The 23,496-nt window shown below is 42.0% G+C and overlaps 1 protein-coding gene across 2 annotated transcripts in view; it reads left to right on the top strand.

Annotated features, from left to right (window-relative positions):
- atp2a3 (ATPase sarcoplasmic/endoplasmic reticulum Ca2+ transporting 3) overlaps nucleotides 1-23,141 on the top strand; it is a 52,430-nt gene extending 29,289 nt beyond the window's left edge. The window contains exons 6-22 of one of the 2 annotated variants that reach the window (XM_017308631.2): nucleotides 2,335-2,415; nucleotides 2,723-2,808; nucleotides 2,977-3,441; nucleotides 7,381-7,469; nucleotides 8,008-8,110; nucleotides 9,916-10,047; nucleotides 12,840-12,956; nucleotides 13,372-13,590; nucleotides 13,988-14,323; nucleotides 16,193-16,413; nucleotides 16,506-16,708; nucleotides 16,797-16,882; nucleotides 16,990-17,123; nucleotides 18,156-18,273; nucleotides 18,689-18,806; nucleotides 18,963-18,993; nucleotides 19,116-23,141. In XM_017308631.2, coding sequence (XP_017164120.1) covers nucleotides 2,335-2,415; nucleotides 2,723-2,808; nucleotides 2,977-3,441; nucleotides 7,381-7,469; nucleotides 8,008-8,110; nucleotides 9,916-10,047; nucleotides 12,840-12,956; nucleotides 13,372-13,590; nucleotides 13,988-14,323; nucleotides 16,193-16,413; nucleotides 16,506-16,708; nucleotides 16,797-16,882; nucleotides 16,990-17,123; nucleotides 18,156-18,273; nucleotides 18,689-18,806; nucleotides 18,963-18,967 — 2,513 coding nt within the window. In that variant the 3' untranslated portion in view covers nucleotides 18,968-18,993; nucleotides 19,116-23,141. The remainder of the gene's footprint in view (nucleotides 1-2,334; nucleotides 2,416-2,722; nucleotides 2,809-2,976; nucleotides 3,442-7,380; nucleotides 7,470-8,007; nucleotides 8,111-9,915; nucleotides 10,048-12,839; nucleotides 12,957-13,371; nucleotides 13,591-13,987; nucleotides 14,324-16,192; nucleotides 16,414-16,505; nucleotides 16,709-16,796; nucleotides 16,883-16,989; nucleotides 17,124-18,155; nucleotides 18,274-18,688; nucleotides 18,807-18,962; nucleotides 18,994-19,115) is intronic. The other variant, XM_008428152.3, reaches the window with a different exon arrangement.
- Nucleotides 23,142-23,496: the final 355 nt, after the last annotated feature.

Here is a 23,496-nt window from a genome sequence, read left to right as displayed (position 1 = left end):
GCCCTCTGTGAAAAGACTGAATTCATTTTTCTGCAATGGCAAACCGAGGTTTTTATTTCCAGGAAATGTTCCACCAGCAGTTTGGAAATGGATTTTTTCTGTTAAGTTTTTTTTTGTGTGCACAGTAATAGTGTTTGTCACACCAGCTCTGGTATTTGTATTAAAATAAGCAAAACTAAGGGCACTCAACACTGAAATGTATTCAGATTGTAAAAAATTAGAAGTGAAATTCTATCAATCATTCCTAATCTTGGAAAATAAACTGAAAGCCCTTTTTGGGATTGATGCTTAAGAAGTATTAATTATAACTTATTATGATTGAGTATTTAAAACTTCAATCTGTTTTATTTGTTTAGCTTTATTTATTTATCAGGTAGCCACGTCTCCTGGTAATGATAAATTGTACTCTATTTACAAAATTTGCATTTAAAAATGTAAATAAAAGAAAACCTGAACATTCTCAGAGTTTTCTAGAAAAGTGAGTTTAAAGAACCAGCTATCATTAGAGCTTCATTGCAATACTTTAGTGTAAAAACACAAAAAGTGTTGAAACGTAACACAAGTTGGACTTTTTATAGTTTTCTATCAACTTTTTGTTTGAGTGTTTTTGTTTGTCTCTACGCTATTAAACTCTTAAGTGGGTGCAGAGAACTAGCATATGGATTTATAGGTTAATTGTAATGAGAATTATTATTACCAAATTTAACTGTGTTGTAGGCTACAAATTGTTCATCTCAAGTCCAGACAATCAGAAACTTAAAGGCTCTATAGCAGTGTTTCTGAACCTTTTTTGGGCCAGCGCCCCCCCAGCTTTTATCCAGGTTCCTCACTGCCCCCCACCAAAGAATTTGTAGGCTACTTTGCACTGACTATTATTTTATTATTAAAGTTACTATCGCTATTGTAGATGTTTTGATTTTTATGCTTGTTTCTGTATTTATCATCAAAAATAATTTCCTAGAGAACAAAAAAGTCATGGGAATAGAAATTATTCAAGTTAAAATCAGTAGGCCAACAGCAGCCAATCAGAGTGGAAAAATATTCTTATTCTTTGCCATTTTCTAGTTGTTAAAAATTGCACAAAATGACCAGATAAAAGAGGAACAACATGCCAGTTTAAACTTTGATCCATTTGCAAAACGACTGAGCTCTGCAGCATTAAAACATGGATAGAATTGAACTACATTAATCATAACTCTTCTCTTCAGTGTTTCTGTTTCTGGTGGTGCAGCTCTGTGCTGCCTTCAGGAGAATGGGACATCAGAGTATCATCCATAAAATTTTACCCACATGGCACGCTCACCACCAGTAATCTTCACTCATCACCTGCTGCTCCGCCTGATCGTCATGCGTTTCACATCATGTGTTGATTTTTCACTGTTCAGCGTCAGATTCTCTGTTTTTATGCCATAATTCACATCTAGTTTGTCGCTCCGTTTTATGTCCCGCTTCTCCTGTTTCAGAGTTTTGCACAATGTGCGCGTCTTTTTTTGTTGTTTTTTTTATACTCCCCATCGGGAAATGTATGGATGGGGCAGACCAACATAAACCTTTTAAAACATCAGAAACAATTTCGGTATTCTGATTACTGAAATTTAAAAGTGCTGTGTTGTTCCATCACACCTGTTTCATACCGGACCACTTACAGCACCGTGTTAACGCTATAAAATGAACGCCCTCTATCGAGGTATCACCATGGAGGGATTTCTTTATTTAAATGGGTTCATTTTTCAGAGGGATACAAAGTGAGGGGATTGTGATTTTAGTAATTACATGTTTATAAGAGCGATTTTCTGTTCTCCTTCCATGGAAGCGGGCAGCATCCAGATGGACAATAAAACACTTTTTAATATAAGTTGCTGCTTTGACATGATCACAGAACTGCCAAAACATATGTACAAAAATACCAGACAAAGTGAATCACAGCAACGTCATCAGCCGGTGTAACGTTGAACTGATGCGGTGAAGCTACCAGTAGAAGGAGCGGAGCTGCGCCAAGAAGCTACAAACACTGAATAGAAGAAGAAGAAGAAGAAGAAGAAGAGCTGCCATTGATACAGTTGCAGCCAAGCATGATTTAATGTTACACCATACAGTTTTACCAAATTGCTCAAAGTCTAAACTGGTATTGTTGTGCATTTAAGGTGTAAAGTTTACCTTCGTCCAAACGCCCCCCAAAGACAGACAGTTTACTTTAATAAGTAAACAGTGAAAGAGAATTAACAGCATGATCAAGTTCAGAAAAGACAACAGGACAAGAAAGCTAAAAAAAACAAAAAACAACAACATGCAACCAACCATGCTTTTATTGATTTTCTTTTTCTAATATTTTAGTTGGGGACAAGGTGCCTGCCGACATCAGAGTGACCTCGATAAAGTCCACTACTCTGCGAGTGGACCAGTCCATCCTTACAGGTACTAGTCTTCTCTGACTGCCACATGCAAACGCCCAGTTTAATATTGCGTGGTAATCCGTGTGAAGTGTTGTTTACCTAATGATATGGCACGGTAATGGTGCGTTCATGGGCTGCGAGATATTATGAAAACGTGCTTTAATGCTGGTGAAGGTTGCTATAACGATATGATTTACAATAAATAAACAATTAAGTAAATAGTCTAGAAGCATTGTACTGAAATTATCAGCATTGGTTATATATTGTGCATATCTAATGACATCTATGTGGAAATCCATGACAGGATAGTAATGTGTTGTTGTTTTAAGGGGAGTCTGTGTCCATCATCAAACACTCTGACCCGGTTCCTGACCCCAGAGCTGTGAACCAGGACAAAAAGAACATGCTGTTTTCTGTGAGTAAACCCTCTGCAGTTCCCTGCAGCATGCTCTTTTTTTTATATAAGGATATTGATCTTTTTTTTCTCTTTTTGAACAAAGTTCATGAAACACCCAGGGATATTATGCGTTTGTAATCTGCTGCCTGTAATAGAAGTAAATTACTATTTCTCTGCTTTCCTCAGGGCACCAACATCGCCGCAGGCCGCGCCATCGGCGTTGTCGTCGCCACCGGCGTCAATACCGAGATCGGTAAAATCCGCAACCAGATGGCGGCCACGGAGCAGGAGAAGACGCCGCTGCAGCAGAAGCTGGACGAGTTCGGCCAGCAGCTGTCGAAGGTCATCTCCCTGATCTGTGTGGCCGTGTGGGTCATCAACATCGGCCACTTTGGAGACCCCGTCCACGGCGGCTCCTGGGTCCGGGGGGCGATTTATTACTTCAAGATCGCCGTTGCCTTGGCCGTGGCCGCCATCCCCGAGGGCCTGCCCGCCGTCATCACCACTTGCCTGGCCCTGGGCACGCGCCGCATGGCCAAGAAGAACGCCATCGTCCGCAGCCTGCCGTCGGTGGAAACCCTGGGATGCACATCTGTCATCTGCTCTGACAAGACAGGGACCCTCACAACCAACCAGATGTCCGTTTGCAGAGTAAGTAGTCAGTGGGAAAGTTTACATTGATTCAACATGCAGCTCATGTTAAAATGCATCCTCTTCATAGGCTACATCCAACTGCTGTGACGGGTGTCCGCTTATCTTTAAACGACCTTTAATTGTTTCATGAATTATTCATATTTATTATTTAGTAAATGAAATGAATAAAATGGAAAAAAGAGACAATGAAACACACCCCGGAAATATTGCAATTCAGGCAATGCTTGATTGTAAGACAGAAGGATTTCCCAACTTTTCCCCGTGTTTAAATTTTTTTCCTTCCGTAAATTTAATTCAAAGTTTTATTAAAAATGTCTTTAGAAGTCTTAAATCTGTCCAGCTGAAACATGCGGATACCTTGTATAAAAACAAGAACTTGGTGCACAAGTTTGATATTTATTGTTGATGATCTTCAAGCTATAAAGGATAAAAATAATGTATGTTTACCCGAGATGGTAGAGCGTGGCAAGACCCGGTCAGGATTCTGGTTCGGTCCGTTCCGAGCTTAGTGTTGGCTCGCTTGTGTTTGGGTTTGTTTTCCAGTTTGTTGACTTGAAGTGAAACATCTCGAGGTAGACCTTCTTCCTCCCCTTTGTGTAAAACAGCTAGAGCTGACAGTGAAGCATGATGGGTAAAAAGCCCTGCTTGGACTCCTCCAAACATTATGGACTCCTCCAAGCAGGGCTTGGAAGTCGGACCTGAAGATGTTGATCTGGAGCAGGTACTTCGTTCTCGGTGATCTCTCTCTCTGTTCCTGGGAAGTGTGCGTAAAGATGTTGGAAGCTGAACTTCTTTAGGGTTAGGTGGTCATTTTTTAATCCTGCTTTTTCATTCCTTCTATCGTTTAATTTTTTTAACCCTCCTCTTTCTTAACGTTTTCCACTAAAGCTTGGAAAATCCTTTTTGTTGTTGTTCTAAGGTTTATCTGCACTTGCCAGGTTTCGCGATAGCTGCTGGTAGAGCTCACGCAGCGCCCAGGCAACGACAATGCTTCTGTATCGCCAAATCAGCTTCCACACAGGCCCGGTAAAAGTCTCTGAAATGTCACGTTGCCTGAACAAACAGCGCTCCGGTCCGAGGCCCGAACTGTTCACCAGGTTGAATAAGCGGTGCACATACAACCGCATTAGACTACAAACTCTGAAAGATCTTATCCACAAATATTCATAACTTGCGCATAGCCTCACCCTTTCCCTTTGTCTGCCTGCCTGTGTGTGTGTGTGTGTGTGTGTGTGTGTGTGTGTGTGTGTGTGAGATACTCGCAGAATGACTTTGCTCTAAGCGCAGGGTAAATGTCAGCCCTGCTGTTTGTCTTGGCTCCTGTTAAGCGCTCTGCACACATCCCAGTCTCAGTTAACACCTTGTGCTTTCATCCCGTAGCTCATCCCTCACCTCAGTCGCATAGGAACCTGCGGCCAGCGCGAAGCTCCAAAATTTAAGCACCGTGATGTTAGGAGGAATAAATACATAAATGGAGGAATCGTTCGTATTTATTCGGTCAATTGTATGATGTAGTTTCATTATTAATTGAACTTTGGCATAAGAAAACATTTAAGCAAGTAGTTAGTCATAGCTCGTCTTGAGTAGAGTACTTGAATTGGCAGAGCTAACAAAATGTTGCCCGTGTAAAACAAAATCCTTGTATGTTCAATTGTTTTTAAGCCAACTCTAACGTCCCGTTTTACATCTAGATGTTATGTTGATGAATATCCAGTTAAAAAGTATCAAAAAGCACATGAGACTTTGACCAAACTGAAAATTTACATTTAGAAATCTTTTTTTTTTTTTTTTTAATCTCCTGAAAAGTTACAGTTTTGGATATGAAGTTTCTGTCTGACGGTATCGATACTTACTGTATTTTTTTCTCAATGAAGGAATAATAACACAGGGTCTGTCTTTAATTATAAGCACGGCTATAAAATTTTACAAATATTACATGCATTTCAAAACGTCAGCAGATCAGCTGTATCGACAAGTGAAGCAGAAAGGCCGAGTTTCCTGTTGATGTTAGAAGTATATTTTTTTTTAGCTTCAATTTCATCCTTTGCCACAGATGATGAATCTTACACTAAATAAATTATTTTCTTATTTTAAAAAGTTCTTCATTTTGCATCTTTCAAATATTGTATAAATGAGGTTTAAGTGGAAAAACCTATCCGATTAATCGTCAGAACAATCGATGGAATAATCGATTGCTAATATAATCACTAGTTGCAGCGTTTTTAAAGTGTAATAATCAGGGGGGGTTTTCTTGAGCGCGTCTGCAGCGGCTGCCGGTCTGTTTCTCCCCTGAGATGATGTGGAGCGTCTGCGGGATAAACGCGTAGCAGCAGGGAGTTCCCTGCAGCAGGAGCACAGGGGAGTGAAACAACCACAACCTTGAAAGCTTTCCAGTCCCAGAAAAAGACTAAAGACGGGCTGACCCTAGTAAATATTGACTTTCTGCTCCTACCTTTACTCCCCCGGCTCGCTGCTCCCCGCCTGCAGAGAAGCGGGCACGCCTTATCACAAAGTTAAATTAGGCTTCCTCTTTCTTCTGCTTTTTTAAAATTTTCTTCTCCACATGCTGTTTCCTGATGATAGTGTTTGTTTTTTTTTTTTGTGGTAACTTAATTCCTCCCCAGCCGTGTTTACTATGTACTTCCTCTGTTTTTATGCCCCTTTCACTGCAATGGTTTGTCCATCGTCCTTCCTCCAGTTCCCAACAGAACCAGGCTTTTACCCTGCTGGGTTTGGAAGGGATTCCCTCATGTGCAGCAGGGATTCCCCTCTGAATCCTGACACTGCATTTCCCATTTTCTTTTGACTTTCATACACATGAAGCACACACACGTTACTGTAAGCAGGGTTACTCACAGTGCATCCCCATATAACCTCTGAGGAAGTGAGCAGGGTGGAAAAAAGAAACAAACTTCTGGCGCTACTACTGAGTCACATGGATCACACTGCGGCCCCTTTCCTTGGAGACGGTTGGAGAGCGAGGGGAAAACAAAAAAGAAAAAAATCATTCCTGTTTGACTCTTTTTTATTTTTTTATTTTTTTTCGCCCTCCAACAGTTTCATCTTTAAGATAACGGCGACCCGTTTATTCATCACAGCTGGAATTCAGTATTTAGCTGGTAATGCGTTCCAAACAGAGTTGTGCAGCATTGTTGCGTCATAAGTGATGATATATTTGCAACACTGCTGGTTCCTAATGGTGAAATGCTGAGTTACGGCCATGTTGACTCAGACAATCATTGAGAACTTCCATATCAAAGCTAAAAGTATAAAAGGTCATTGCACTGAGGGAAAAGTTGAGTGGGAGGAAAAAGAAATGCATTATTTTTATGCAAACACAGGAATAATGAGTGTAGGAAGTAAATGAAGAGGCTCAAAATGCAGCCTGCAAAAAAATCTGGCTGAACAATTTAGCAACACGAATCGAGAGTGAGACGAATCAAATCGAAATATGATGCTAAATGCTGCACACCGGAAAAATTTTAATTCGATCAAAAATACAATTGGCATAAAGAGAATGCAAATCGCAGCCGGTTTAGGTTTTCCTATAGCACAAAGTGATTTGTTGATTCATTAAGTGAATCTTAATGAGTGTGTGTGTGTGTGTGTTAAATATTTAAACTCCAGTTCATTGCTGCTTCATCGACAGTTTTCTGCCTGTAACAACGAACTAGAATGTCTTCGTTTTGTTTCCTTGAAAGATCAATTTTCCCTTCAGTCTTTGTGGATTCTGAGAACAGATTATCTGGTCTGCTGGACGTGAATAAAACGAAAAGCTTTAAAAATAGCCAAAGATGATCAGTGCTTGTGCTTGAACAAATTACATACAGAAAACAAAAGTAAATCTTTGTCACACACAGACTTGCAGCCACATAACAAGGGCAAAGCTCAGCTTTTCTCTGTCAACTCATCTCTTAACTTTATCTCCTCTTGCAGATGTTCGTTACAGACAAGGTGGAGGATTCAAGCTGCACCCTGCACGAGTTCTCCATCACTGGTTCTACATATGCCCCCGAGGGACAAATGTGAGTTTTGCAGAACGCAATTGGCCTTTGGGAGGAAAAAAAAACCCTCTCCTTTTTGGCTTAAAAAACATTCCTTTAAGGCTCATCTCTACCGTACTTATATCTATAAGCTACGCCACAAGACGCTTCTGCTTTGTTGGGTTGTTGTTGATGTCGGCGGACATGTTTTTGTGGAGGCGTTCAGGTAGGTGGCCGTCCATTAGGCAGGAGAACGATGTCAGCAGCTCGTGTTGTTTTTGCTCGACTGCTTAGCGAGCGCTAAGCCGCTCCGTGTGAACCTGACGCTTTCATAACGGCTCAGTGTGGGTTTCTGTGTGGGAGCTCTGCTAGCAACGGCTGCAGCCTCCACAGGGAAGGGATCCACGGTCGCCATGCAGTCATCAGCGATGCGTGACAGAGGCGCGCGGTCTCTGCTTACAGCTGCACGGCCGCCGTTTTCTCCTCTGTACGCTGCAGTGCTGACCAGCTGCCGGCTAGACCTGCTCTGACGTATATGTTTGTGTTTGTCCCGCCATCTGACTGCTTCTTTTCCCCCCAGACTTAAAGGGAACCAGCCCGTCCAGTGTGGCGACTACGACGGCCTGGTGGAGCTGGCCACCGTCTGCTCCATGTGCAACGACTCCTCGCTGGACTACAACGAGGTCATTTGCATGTACAGTTGTTTTGAGTTGCAACGCAGAGCTTTTTCAAAAGTATCTGTAGAATGTTTTCACTTTTTTTTTTTTATGGTAAACTTTAATGGTACTTATTGGGACGTACGGGGGAAGGTGAACACAAAGTGGTGCAAATTCTGAAGCTGAAGGAAAACTGTACATGCTTTTAATGGATGCTGTATCTATTCTGAGTAAATAAAGCTCAGGGTTCAGAAGTCATCTAATTTAGAAACACTTGGACTGGAATTTTGATCTAATTTTAAATCCAGCTGTTCCGTTTCTGGTCTCAGAGGTTTTTTTTTAGAGAACATTGGAGGAAAGTCAGGATCAAAAACACCCAGGAAGCTGGCGGACAGGTCAGGCAGAAAGTTGTGGATAAGGCCTGGGTTATGAAACCATACACCAAGATGTTACTTCGCACTGTCCATGGCTATCAAATATAAACTTTAAAAGAACTGCAAACCCACCAAGACAAAGGTGGGCTCACTCAGTGAGCAGAGAAGTGGAGTGATGAAGTTTAAAACAGGAAAAACCTGGGAGTGGCTTCGAAAGACGTGACATTTGACCTTCCAGTGACCCTAAACACACAGCTAGAGCTACAATGTGTCTCTGCATTTTAATTTTTTTATTTTTTTGGCTGATCAACCTGACCTACCGATTTTGCTTTTGCCAAATACCAATTTATTATTATTATTATTATTTTTGCCTGAGAAATCGTTAAATATTATGACAAAGTTGCTAATTTGGCAGCAGTGGGGCGACCGCTGTGAGCCACACCTGCTCTCACAACAAAGCAAAAGAGGGACAGCAGCTGATTTTCAGACCTTTCCAAAGGTAGAACGTTTCTTTACATTCAATTATCAGCCGATTGTTTTCCCAAACTTCAGGAAATCAGGCCCAATTTATTTGTCTGGTCAATTATTCAGTGCAGGATTATTTGTGTTACAATGGCTCCAAGTCCAGGCTGAATCCACAGATGACCTCGGCGATTTCACAGTGAAACAGTTTCAACCCAGTAGAGACGTACCAGGTTGTAGGTCCATCGTTTTCCTTCCACTTCACAATGCTGCAACAGCTGTTTGTTGTTTTTGAAGCAACAATGCAAGTAAAAGTTTTAAGGCTTCTGAATTCTTCTCTAGATTTCTCTCTTCCACATCCAGTGTTGCGGGAGGATAATTTTCTCATTTGGCAAACACGGGCCACTTTCTTATACTAGCATTCTGTTCCTCTGAGCTAATTTTACTCTCGCGTATCGCCTTCTCCCTGGTTCGCATTGTTTTTCTCATCTCTTTGTCAACACCACGTTATCATGGCAACCACGCTGAGTGGGGAGGCCAGGGACAAAGCCGTTCTCATCCTGTACGGATCTCCTCAAGATTTTCGGTTTTCAGAAAGAGCCTCTTTGCCACCAGTTTGGCTCATTTCTGAAAGGGATGCTAAGATGAGCGTGCTAACCCGTGTGAGAAGGACAGAGGAGCAAGACGACGAGGAGGAGGAGGAAGAGGAGGAAGATGGGAATGCTAGAGAGAAATGAGGAGTTTTATTGCCATCTACAGCCGCTCACAGATAAATGATGTGTGCCGTTTACCATTAGTGCCTCGTCTCAGCCGGCGAAGCCAAAACATTTTTCATGCTGGGCTCAAACTTCATGTCGGCCATATTTAGAAGACGGGACATGCTCAAAGGGTATTTGCTTTAGGGTCATCATTGACTAAACGTTGTTGTTGACATATAGCACAGCGTACCACTGTTCTGTGATTGCTGAAATTTAACGCCAGCCTGTCCTCTTGCAGAGCAAAGGGGTTTATGAGAAGGTGGGGGAGGCCACCGAGACGGCCCTCACCACGCTGGTGGAGAAGATGAACGTCTTTAAGACCAACCTGTTGGGTCTCACCAAGGTGGAGCGCGCCGGCGCCTGCAACTCGGTAAGATTTCCCTTTGCAGCGTCTTCACTGAGCCTTGGCTCACCGAGCTGCGCGCGCTTTCAGTCGTGCATGTTTCAGCATCTCGTTTGACACCGTGACCTTGGACTTTTTATTTTAGAGCAATGGGTTTAGGTTCAGATGTCTAAGTTTATCTGACCTTTTCTGCATTTTGAAGTGGGGGCGTCCCAATATGACTTCCTCACTTCTGATGCGATACCAATACTGACCCAATACGATATCATCTCAGATCATATATACTTTTATCATTTATTTTGTTGTGTGGTATGTTAGAAAAGACTTGACCAAGTGATATTGCTCAAATGGAGAACAATAATTGGTATAAATGCATTTATTATTAACCAGTGAGTCTGCATGTGGGGTGCAAGTGATGTTTGATAGAAACAAAGTTCTCCCTCATAATTGGGCCTGTCACAATAGTCCTTTTTTTGGAAGGACAATTTTGTTTACAGAGACTTCATAATTCGTTTTATTTGTTTTCTGTTGTTTTGTTTATTTATTTCTGGATATTTTAAATGTCTTCCAGATTCAATGTTAAATTTTTGTTAGAATTTAAAGTTTATTGACCTTTAACAATATGTTTGTTACCATTACTGGAGTAATGGTCTCTAAACGATAATATTATCGGTTATCACAATAACTTCTGAGACAATTTATCGTCCAGCAAAATGTGTCACCCTGACGGGCCGACTCATGGAGTCCTTTCCTCATGATGCCATCTACTCTGTAAAATGTCCCTCCTGCAGCAAAACAACCCCAAAGCCTAATGTTGCCACTGCCGTACTTCACAGTCTCTTTTTTTTTTTTCTTCAATCTGCAGTGGAACATGCTAAAAATCCTGATATTCTGGTGACGTCATGTTTCACTGCAAACCATTCACAGCTTGTGTGTGTTACCGTTATTATGATAATAAACCAGGACTATCACATGTCACTACTGGTTTCTTTTGCTTTAGCGCTTCAGCATGTTAGAGTGACGGTTATAAACAGGATGTTGATCTTGCCAACTGTCCAATCACAGCTGCTGAAGCCTCTTCCCTGCGCAGGTCTGGTTATTTCTCCTCAGTTTTCATTCTGACATCCACAGCAACACCAGTTTGCGAGGCTGTAATGAATCTGCTTGGCGTTCTAATGGCATCCATCCGCTCTGATGCTGCTCTGATCTTTCAGCTTCACGTTTAGGTATTGCTTAACCACGGGTGGATAACTAAAGACTGAAGTCAGCAGGTCACTTTCTCCTCGCACAAAGACTCATTAATGAAGCACATTGTTGTCCTTTGATATGTGTTTGACTTCAGGGTGTTAGCTGGCGATCGTTTGCTTTTGTCTTAAGACAAATTGCCTGTGAGGACATTTCCCAGCTGTAGCAGTTTAAATACGTTTGGCTCTAGATGGCGAAGATCCTCACGTGGGAACGGTCACAGGGTCCTGCTGTGTGAATGATTAACAGACCGATGAGCCGGCGTTGGTGAGACGTCTCTCTACCCCCCCCCCCACAGCTTGGAGCTGCTTCACTCCTGTGACGGCAGCGGCCGTTAAGGGCCCAGACACCGTCACTGTCAGGACCGCGGCGATCGACGAACGGCGTAAGCGCTCTAATGAGAAGAGTGAAGTCAGAACAAGTATTAGGGAGACGTTTGTTTGTAATCTCCAAACAAAGTTTCTGCAACCAAGCGACTTCTTAATAAAATTAATTTAAATGGGTTTTTTTTAGGCTTCTGCTGGAAGATGCAGAGCCCAGAAACAAAGAGGAGCTCAGATAAACTATCCAGTTGTTGATGTGATGTAGCAGCAGGTTACAGGATCCAGTTCAAGTTCTTCACCTGCAGCGATCTCAGCTGGACGTCTGTTATCCGCTCAGAAACAGGATCGTAACTAGAAGGACCCCTACTGGTAGGAAAAGGCATCACAATGCAGAGTTGAGGGCAAAAGTGTTCATATTAGGGCTGAAACAATCGATTATTGAAACAACTGTCAGCTCAAAAAAGGGCATTCGCTGAAAGAAGAGCACACTCAGAGCAGAATTTCAGCCAAAACTATATGAAATAATATATTTTGCATTTATATTGTCTGTAAATAAGTTCCACCAAGAACTCCTCAAGTAGCAGAACTTCACCTGGTTAACTTTCTGTTAAAAAAAACTAAAAATCTCCTATTAAGCACCGCTTGCTTTTCAATTATTAATGGAAACCTGGTCCACAGATCAGCCCGACACTGTGCTGATGTCCAGTCAGGCAGAAAACCTCTGAGCTTTTCACATGTTGATGTTAGGAGTATTTACCTTGCAGCAGAACTAAAGGACTGTATCACATTTTAGTCAATAGACTGTTTATTTTGTTATTCAATAAAGGAATTAAATTATTTATTTGCATTTTCTTATATATTCATAATATTGTAAAAAAAAAAATGTGATTAAAGAAAAATCTGCAGAATGTTCCAATTTCTTTTTAGTCGTCAGAGTTACTAAAATAATCGTTAGTTGGAGCCCTAGTTCATATTGCTCACATAGATTTTGGTTGAATGACAGTTTGAGTTGGTCAGTCGCATAAAAACCCAATGAAGTAGAACATAGTAGTCTGCAGCGTAGTTGACATTTGACTGTTTCCACGATTCCTTCTGTCCTTCCTGATCCTCGGTCAGATTCTCGGACGAGCCGGTGGACTGTCACCTGTGAATTCCCGTCGTTCAGCTGTCAGAAGCTGAGCCTCGGCCTCTTTATTCTTCTTCTTCTTCTGTTTTGTTTCACTTTCCTCCGTCCTCTGCTGTCGCCGCCAGGTAATCAGGCAGCTGATGAAGAAGGAGTTCACTCTGGAGTTCTCCCGTGACCGCAAGTCCATGTCCGTCTACTGCACTCCTGTCAAGGCGGGCGCCCAGAGCAAGATGTTTGTTAAGGTGTGGGAACATAAGCATAGTGTGTGTGTGTGTGTGTGTGTGTGTGTGTGTGTGTGTGTGTGTGTGTGTGTGTGTGTGTGTGTGTGTGTGTGTGTGTGTGTGTGTGTGTGTGTGTGTGTGTGTGTGTGTGTGTGTGTGTGTGTGTGTGTGTGTGTGTGTGTGTGTGTGTGTGTGTGTGTGCGTGCGTGCGTGCGTGCGTGCGTGCGCGCGCGCGTGCGTGTGTATGTTCTCTGATATAATTTAGACTCTAAAAGTTTTCTTCTGTCACAACAAAAAAATATTCTCAATTGGATAAAGTCTCTGACTCTGTTGGTGCTTAAAAATGTGTTTTCATGCTGAGTGAAAAGATTTCTTTTGAACTTCAATGTTTTGTTTGTTTAAATTGTTGCTGGTTTTATTTTTTTCTCCATCACAGGGCGCTCCTGAAAGCGTGATGGAGAGGTGCGACTACCTGCGTGTGGGAACGACAAAGGTCGACATGACGCCAGCCCTGCGCGAGCAGCTGATGGTTAAGATCAGGGAGTGGGGGACGGGTAAGGACACCCTGCGCTGCCTCGCTCTGGCCACCCACGACACGCCGCCGCGCAAAGAGGACATGGACCTGGAGAACTCCAGCAAGTTCGCAGAATACGAGGTGCGTGGAGGGGCTAAGCTATAGCGGTCACATGTTGGTCAAACAAACACATAATTCAGTCTTCTGGAAATATTTTAAATCCTTTTAGTCCTATTAAAAAATGCCTGCTATCTTGCTAGCTTTTTATTAGCAACCTGTGATTTCATGCTAGCAAAAACAGTTAGGGTTGTTAGCAGCTAGCTGTTTTTGCTGCTAACATCCTTAATTCTGGAAATGTCTGGAATGTAAGAAATGAAGTATTTTTATGACTGGATAAGTATAAAAATGCTCTAGAATATGGATCATTTACGGTTTCCTTCTTTTCCATCCATTCATTTATGCTTAAATCATTCATCCATCTGGTTTTCCGTCGGTCCAGTGAACGCCCCTTCATCCTGTCCCCTCTTCCTCCTTTCAGATGGGCCTCACATTCGTCGGCTGCGTCGGCATGCTGGACCCGCCCAGGAAGGAGGTGATCGGCTCGGTGAAGCTGTGCAACGAGGCCGGCATCCGCGTCATCATGATCACGGGAGACAACAAAGGCACGGCCGTGGCCATCTGCAGACGCATCGGCATCTTCGGCGAGGAGGAGGACGTAAAGGGGAAGGCGTACACGGGCCGCGAGTTCGACGACCTGACGGCCGAGGAGCAGAGAGAGGCGGTGAAACGCGCTCGGTGCTTCGCCCGCGTCGAGCCGGCGCACAAGTCCAAAATAGTCGGATACCTGCAGTCATTCGATGAGATCACAGCCATGGTGAGAAGTTAACGGGCGAGAAGGCTTACAAGTAAAATCGCGGACTTTTTTTTTTCCACGCCGAATCTAATTTCTGATACTTTTTTGGTTTCTTTTCTGTTTGTTTCTCGCTTTCTTTTCTAAAAAAGAAATTACAAATGAGAGAGAATATTTCCAAATAGTGGCTTTTATTTCAGTCATTCCTTCTTGGGTGACAGAGAATCTTGGACCTTTTTAATTATGAGTATATAGTCATAATGACAGCTGAATAAAGATGCAACTTTACCAGAAAGAAGTCATAAAAAGACGAGAAGAGATGTGTTTTAATGAGGAAAAAAGTTCAGTTATTACAAATTTTCAACAAAAAATCGTTGAATTATTAACAGTTATTGTGACAAACAATAATATTCTTTATTATCCATTAATTTATGCTTAAATCATTCACCTGGAAAGTAATATTCTTTTCAGACCATTTTCAAGCAATATTTTTAATAATGGTATAATAACGCAAGTTTGTCCTCTCAAAGACCAATGAACTTACATTCTCTAAAGAATATTTATTTACGTTCCACATTGGGACGTAAATAAAACAACTGAAAAGAAGAAACAAAACGGAAAAACCACTTGCGAACAAAACAATAAAAAAGATGCATAATGATGTTTCTGTTAACAAATTGTCCATCAAAATGTTTTTATCATCACAATGGAAATGATTAAAGCTCATTTAAATCTTTTATTTCTCATGATGTTCTCATAAAGCATCCCTTTATTCTGGCACTATTACAACTTTGTTGTCATAATTTAAAAAAATAAAGATAACATCGTAGCCTGGCACAGTTCGGCTGTGTAACGAACATCTGAGCAGCGGAGGAGAAGAGGCAGGCAGGCGAGGCGTATTCCCGTCTCTCTGAGGTTCCCTCAGACTGAGCCATCAATATCCGTCACTCGCTCCGCCGCTCCCCATCTGACACGCGCCTCAGAAGAGACGCCGATCCTCCGGGAGGGCGGCGAGGCAACAGTATCACCACTTGGCTGTCAGATGTTGTCCAGTTCTCCCATAAATCCAGAACGGCTCTCAAGACCCCGCCGCTGCTGACTGATCCGTCCAGTTCTGAATGAACCCCGGCGGCGTTTCATCGAGCCGCTGTTGTTGACTTCTTCTGTTTGAATGCGAGTCGTCTCCCACGGCTCGGCTTTAGGAGCTTTAAAATATCTGGTTTGCAGTTAATCTTTAGATTATTTTTGTTTAGTTTCTACTTCAAATATTTTGGTGCACTTGAAATAAGACAAAAGTAACCTCCAATATTTTTTGTGTTTTATATTAAAAAAAATCTCAGGAAAATTAATTTAAAAAAAAAATTGTATTCAAAAATTATTGACTTAAAACATTTGTATTTATCTTGCTGACAAGTTAGTTTTTACTTGTCTTATATCAAGTAGGGATGCACCGATTGGGCCGATATCGATATCCAGGATAAATATTGCCGTTATGTAAATTAACTGATATTTACAGATACTGTAGATATTACATATATTTTACCTTGGAAAAAAAACACACACCTGCTTCTCTGCTCCAGTTAAACTCTCCACAATCCTTTGCTGTCACATGACTAAACAAATGTCACATGACCGACCTCCTTCCCCGCTCCTCCAGAAACAAATGGCAACAAAGTAGAAATAAATATCAACCCAATTTTATTTATTGGATAGATACTTTAAAAAATTACTAATATTGGCCAATACCAACATTAGTGCTGATATGTTGCACATCTTGTTTCTAGTTCAAATATTTTAATGCACTTGATATCAGGCGAAAAATACTTGGTAAGAGTTTGTGTTTTGCAGCAAAATTAGCGTCTTGTGTCATCTAACGAATTGTGTTTCACTCAGACCGGAGACGGCGTGAACGACGCCCCGGCCTTGAAGAAGGCAGAGATCGGCATTGCCATGGGCTCCGGCACGGCAGTGGCCAAGTCTGCGTCTGAGATGGTGCTGTCCGACGACAACTTCTCCACCATCGTGGCTGCGGTGGAGGAAGGCCGGGCCATCTACAACAACATGAAGCAGTTCATCCGATACCTCATCTCCTCCAACGTGGGAGAAGTCGTGTGGTGAGGCTGAGACCTGGGAAACTCCACATAGGGCTGGGCGCTAAATTTTTGGCCGTCTCCCTGACCTGAACTGACCTGCTCTGTCTCCGCAGCATCTTCCTGACAGCCATCCTGGGTCTCCCCGAAGCGCTGATCCCCGTCCAGCTGCTGTGGGTGAATCTGGTGACCGACGGGCTTCCTGCCACTGCCCTGGGCTTCAACCCCCCAGACCTGGACATCATGGACAAACCGCCCCGTAACCCAAAGGAGCCGCTCATCTCCGGCTGGCTCTTCTTCAGATACCTCTCCATTGGAGGTAGCGTCACGTCTGAGACGATGACAAATGGATTTCATTTTGTTGTACTTGTTTTTATTTTTCGCTTTGATTTAATGTTTCCCTTCAGGATATGTGGGCCTGGGAACAGTGGGCGCAGCCACGTGGTGGTACCTGTTCGATGAAGAGGGCCCACAGGTGTCTTTCTACCAGCTGGTGAGCTCAGCCTGTTTTTACAGGTTTTTGCCCGTCGCAGCAAAACCTCCGAATCTCCAGCCATATTTTCGCATTGAACCTCTCTTTCCTTCTCCCTTCGCACACAGCGACACTTCATGCAGTGCACAGAGGACAACCCGATGTTCAAGGACATCGACTGCGAGGTGTTTGAGTCCCGCTACCCCACCACCATGGCGCTGTCGGTGCTGGTCACTATCGAAATGTTCAACGCCCTCAACAGGTCAGCGGCTGTCTGACGGGCACTGAATGTCAGGACTGTCAGATTTTTATTAAAGGGATCAGACGCTGTTATCCAGTGACACAACAAGCCCTTTGAAGTAGGCATTCGGTTACAGTGTAGATAACAGCAGCGCTGACAGCTCCTCACCGTTTCTCCTTGTAAAAACCGGTGTTACTTGACTTCAATCGTGATTTTACACCTTAAGTCTTGGGGGAAATGAAAATTAAATAAAAAGTGGAACAGATGTCTAATTTCAAACTCAACAATGCCTAATAACACAGATTTGAACATTTGGGCCAATATCTATAAACGTGAAATCTTAAAAAGTCTTAAAAATCCTTAAATTTATGTATCTAAAATTGCAGCCTTAAAACGTCTTAAATTTAAGAAAGTTAATTTGGCCTGAAATATTTAAATCACAAGTCTTACATTTTCTATAACTAAAACATTTGATTTTCTTTTTAACATTTTTAGATGCACTTAGATAAATTCAAGATACCAGGTCTTAAATTTTATTCATAACAGTCTTAAGTTGTAAATTTGAGTTGGTGAAACCTGCAGAAGCCCTGATTAACATTAGGGCTTCTGCATATTATGGCCAATAAATTATATTTCTCCATTCAACACAGTGAACCAAACAAATACCACCTGGCTGTTTTCTCTCTCCCTCATGAATATCACACACAAACGGCAACAAGATCGAAATAAATAATTACTAATATTGGCCCATTTTTTTCTCATTTTCACCGACATGTGAAAAATTTACCAATACCTGCGTTATAAATGCCGATATATTGTGCTTTCCTAAAAACAGTCATGATTGTAGATCTTGCAGCATAACAGTAGAGGTGAAATATAAAACATTTTGTAGTTTTTATAACCGCTTGAAGCTAACGGTTAGCTTCAAGTTAGCCGTTTTGTGGTAAACAAGGAAATGACTGTGTAGATGACTCTGCATGTTACTTCTTAGAACGATGTTGGCTCATTTTTTCTTTCTAACCTCCTGACCTGTGGGAACGTCTGTCTTGGCAGTTTGTCTGAGAACCAGTCCCTGCTCAGGATGCCTCCCTGGGTCAACATTTGGCTGCTGGGAGCCATCATCCTGTCGCTGTCCCTCCACTTCCTGATCCTGTACGTCGAGCCCCTGCCGGTGAGTTCTCAGGACGCCTGACCAAGTCCAGCTACTGACTCTGCTCGTTGACTCATTTATTGAATAACGTAGGTGTGAAACTCAGAATTTTTATTTCGTCAGCCAATCACTGATTGGAGCAGATCATAGGGAAATCATTAGTACATTTCTAGGAACAGAGTTATTGTGAAAATGTTTTACTGTTGATCCTTATGTTGGTGTATCTTTAAAAAACATGTTATTTGATGTTTAAAATCCCCCAAACTGTCTGTATTGGTGTAAAGAAAAAAGAAAAAAAAAAGGAATAAGTAGTTCTCATTGTCACTTTTATCATTATCACGACAATTCCAACAAATATTGTGATAAAACCTTTAAGTCCCCATCGTCATACAGCTTCATTTCAAGTATTTCTGAGTGGGTTTTCTTTGCCCCTCAGCTGATCTTCCAGGTGACCCCTTTGCACTGGTCCCAGTGGATCGTGGTCCTAAAGATTTCCATCCCCGTCATCCTCCTGGACGAAGCACTGAAATATATTTCCAGGAACCATTTAGAAGGTGAGCTGGGGTCAAAGTGTAGAAACGACCCACTTCATGAATTTCAGTCATTATTAAGCTGGTTCTGTTCCTTTTTTTCTCTAATGTTCAGCAGCTTTGTCCACATTTCTGATCCTTTTTTCCTGCTTCTTTTTTCCCCTCTGCTTTCCGTATCAGCATAAATTTTTATCTCGCCTTCTGTGAAAAGGTACCGCAGCTTTTTTTCCTCCTTCCTCTTTCTTCTCTGCTTTAGAACCGGACTCTGACGTAAACAGCCCATTTCATTCTCTAAACCATGCTTTCTTTCTTTGTTGTGTGTTTCCCCGGCAGATGACGAGGAGAAGAAATATCGGCGGAGATGGCAGCAGAACTAAGACCTCTCTCCCTTGTTGCATTTGCATAGTTAGACACACATACACACACACAGAGCTACACTCTTCCTTTTTATGAGCTAGGAACCTTTTCTCTCCCAGGCCCTCGTTCCCGTCCTCCCCCCTCCTGCATGTCCAAACACGGCGCCGCTGAAAAACGACCTGAGAGAAACGGAGAGAGGGTTTATGTTCCGGCTCGGTACGAGTGTTTGTGGGGGGGGCGTGGGTTGTGTGTGTCCGAGTGTGTGTTTGCAGATGCACGACTTTTTCCTTTTTAGCTGCGAGGATCAGAAACAACTGCAGAAATAAAACAAGAAAAGAAAGAGGATAAAACAGCCTCGGGCTTCTTAACACCATTTCTGCTCATTTGCTCTTTTTCACTGTACAATACAAACAGAGAGGTGCAGAAATGGACTTGAGGGAGGGAAGGGGGTTTGGGGAGAGGGGGGCTTCATACTAATTCAACAGAGTCTGAGAGAGAGGTGGAGGAGAGACTGTACACATTAAGAGAGAAAAGACGAGGGGAGGCCGGACCTGGAGGCTGAGTGTGCGTGGGAGAGCCACCGCGTTCATGTCCCGCCGCTGCCGCCGCCCACACAGCTGCAGAAACATGGTCTCATCAGAATGACTCCCAGATCCACTTCGCCGTTTGTGTTTACACTTCAAGCAAACTCTTCCTAGGGTTCCCCTCTCACTCTCTTTCTTATGCTCTGTTTGAGGAGGCAGCTTTGAGCCTCAGGTTGGGGTCAACGGTGTGAATAGCTTTATGCTGCTTTAGCTGCTTCTATCGGCTCTCGACTCGAGGAGCTGAGGTCAGCCGACGCGCCGGGCAAAACGGAACGATCCCCAGCAAAAGCTAATTTAAAACAAATACAAATCCTAGCCTTAAATCTGCCTATATAAAATCATCCGCGCACTGTCCGTCTGTCAGTAAACGTCTTCAGCAGCACAGCTACCAAACTGACTCTTCTTACATTAAAAACGGGAAGAAATGGAGCAGCAGGAGGGCGAAGGAGCTAAACATGTTAGCCTTTGCTATGATTAGCCTTAGCGTACTTGAAGATGCACTAATCAGACTTTTGTGCCGGATGTTTGACGTCTGGAACACAAACTCATTGCAGAGCTAACATTGACAAACTCATTGCAGAGCTAACGTTTTCATTATTTTGTTAGCGGCTATGGTAGCTAGCTTGTGTGTGTTATAGAGAATCTGAACTCTTGACGTCCAAATTTCTGTATCTTCCATGACGGCTACAAGTGGAAAGCAAAACAGAGAAACGTAAAAAAATAAAATAAAAAAAAAGCTCTCACCAAAGAGATAAAACTTTAACGTTTTGCTGTAAGCTTTCTGCTATGCAGCTATATTGAGATAAATTAGTCTTATGTGGAAAAAAAAATCTAAATGCTCCCCATTTTTTTTACGAGTTAAACTGATTGAATGTCTCAATGTTTGCACTATGTGAAGCGTCCGTGTCTTATAAAGCCCGCTGCACATCCAAAATAACGATGTGGCCCTGACGAATGTGCCGCCATGGAGCTTTTCTCCTCCGGTTGGTGTGACGGAATGAACGTCCGTTCGCCCCGCGTTCTGCGTCCTCAGCTCCTCTCGCTCTCAGCGCTTTCGCGGTTTACTCGCAGATTGTTAAAAAATTAAAAATAAATAAAAGACTAAGCAATGTATTTGACTGAATGAACCCACTTGGAGGGGAGAGGTTGGGGGGTCTGAATGTGTGTTTTTAAGTCTGTCTTTTGCAGGAGTTTGTTTTGGGGAGGGCGCAGAGGGTCTCTGTGGGTGGGGCTGTTTTTCAGGGGAGGGTCTCGTTTCTTTAAGGTAGAGAAGCAAACTAGAGCGTCAGTCGGGTGCTGGTTGAAAAAAGGTCCACACGGTCCCCAGTTTTGATCACACTGCAACGTCACTCAACCTTACCAAGTATTTTTGGTCGAGTTTCTCCTGTAAATATCTCAATTTACTTCTAAATAAGACAAAACTAACTTACAAGTAACTTTTCTACCTGAATATAGGAACTTGTTTCAAGTCATTAATTAATATTAATGAAAACGTGGCAGCTGTAAGTGAATTAATCTGCCATTTGGCAGGTTTATTCACTTATAACTAGTGCTTTTTCAACAATATCAAGGTAATGAGTTCTTATTTCTTTATGGAAATTTACTTGTAAGTTAGTCTTATCTTATTTCAAGTGTACTAAGATATTTGTACTACAAACTAGATCAAAAATACTTCCGTTTCTGTAACAAATTAAAAAAAGATGCTCTTTTCTCGGTCACGACTTGGACATTTTTGGTAAATTGGACATTGCGAAGCTCTCTGATGGGGATCGACAGCCTGATGTAACCCTTTCTTGTGTAACTAAACTGACCCGGTTGGACTCGGCGGAGTGTGTGGATCCTTTTCTTTTTTTCTTTTCGTTGTTGCTTCCGGTCCTGAATGCCTCTTCTTCCTGGTGGGATGTTTCGAACTGGAGGGAATCCCCATCCTGAGACACCAGTCTGCTGTTCCTCACTGTTTTGTCGCTTGAGAATGTTTTTTGTTTTTTTTATTATCAGCTCCAGGATGTTCCCAGCTTGTCGTGTTCTCCTGGGATCACTCTTAAAAACCTAAGGGGATTGGTTTAATGTAAGCGAACTGATTTGATAATGATGCCGCATTAAAAGGGTAAAGCTATACTTTAATTTCTTAGTAAAAGCCACCTTGGTTTACCTCTGGAATGATGCGCCCTCTGTCCCTTACCAGCGGACCACAACACACCCACCCAGGTCTCCACACTGCAAAAACTCAAAATCTTACCAATTTTTTTTTTGGTTTGTTTCTAGTGCAAATACCTTAGTACACATGAAATAAGAAAAAAATAACTCACAAGTAACTTTTCAGCAAGACATAGGAGCTTGTTTTATGTCAGTAAATCCTTAAAATTTATGAAAATACTAGTTCCACTAACAGATTATTTCACTTGTAACTTGGGGGGTGGCGTCTTTTTATAAGTGAAATAACCTGCCACTAAAGCCAATACTTTTTAAAATCTATGTTCAAGAGTTATTGACTTAAAACAATCTCCTATGTTTTGCTGAAAAGTTACTTTTAGCTTATTTCAAATGCACTTTCCAGCGCTCTGGGAACCAAACCAAAACTTCCTGGTAAGATTTGGAGTTTTTGCAGTGCAGGTCTCTCCGACATGCTGGCACCATGGGTCTGTACAGCCTTGTTATTTACTACTGAATCCTCCATTCTGTACAGGCGAGAAGAATACGATCGCATGGAACCTTGTTACTGTAACAATAACCTATACAGTATGTAATATTTAATTTGTCTGTTCTTACATCATACATACAGCAGACAGACTTGCAAGGAAACTTTTTGTTTTGTTTTTTTTAACGTCTCCGTTGAGCACATGGCTAAGGATCTGGGGTTTTGTTTTTCATGCGTGCGTACAATACAAGGTCATTTCCTCACTTGTTTTTGTTTGATTTTTACAGTTACTGTTTTTTTTTTTTTTTTTTGTCTTTACTGTAGAGAAAAAAAACAAAAAGCAAAGATATGAAATTAAGATAGAGAAGAATAGTGCTTATGTTTGTTAGTGGCAATAACGTGGATCATTTCAGCGAGGGCTATCTGGTGTGGGAACGCTCAACAAGCTGCTCACGAGCCGTGTCTGGTTTACACCGAGCAGCGATGAAGTCCTGGTGTTTTATGACTGTACATTGTTGGTGAGGAACCGGGCTCTGGAGAACCGCCGCGCTCTTTGTCCCGACTTTGGTGCGAAAACCGGAGAGGCGTCGAGAACAATCCGGCTGTGTCCCAATTTTTCCCCCAATTGGACGGGCGAGGCGTCTCCAGAGTCCGAGTTTCACCTCTTAGAAATAAAAAAAAAAAAAAAGGATTCTCTGTGTTGCCTTGTTGATATTAATTGTGGACACATAATTTTATAAACAGAGATGTGGAAATAAAGATTATTTATCTTGTTATTTATCCAGAGGTCGTGTTCTTTGTTCCCATCTATTTGAATATATTCTTTTTTTTGTGCTGATTAATTGCGATAAATTGATTGTAGAAGTAATTGTCAACTAATTTAGTAATCAATTAATCGTTAACTAGAATACATAGACTGAAAAAATAGACCAATTGCTGAGAGGACAACACTTAAAGTAATTAAGAAAAAAAAGTATAAATTTAGCATTTAAGATTTCAAAAACAAAAAGTTGCCTGTAAATATGTTACCCAGAACTACTCAGGCGGTTCAAATTCTGTTAATATAATATAAATCTCAAATTAAGCCCCTTTTGCTGTCCAATTATTAATCAGGTAATCAAAACAAAAAACGCAC

This window comes from Poecilia reticulata, chromosome 14 (assembly GCF_904066995.2).
Source record: "Poecilia reticulata chromosome 14, P_reticulata-male-v2, whole genome shotgun sequence".
Lineage (NCBI taxonomy): Eukaryota > Metazoa > Chordata > Actinopteri > Cyprinodontiformes > Poeciliidae > Poecilia > Poecilia reticulata.
Note: the sequence above shows the minus strand (reverse complement) of the source record. Positions and strands in the feature narration are given on the sequence as shown.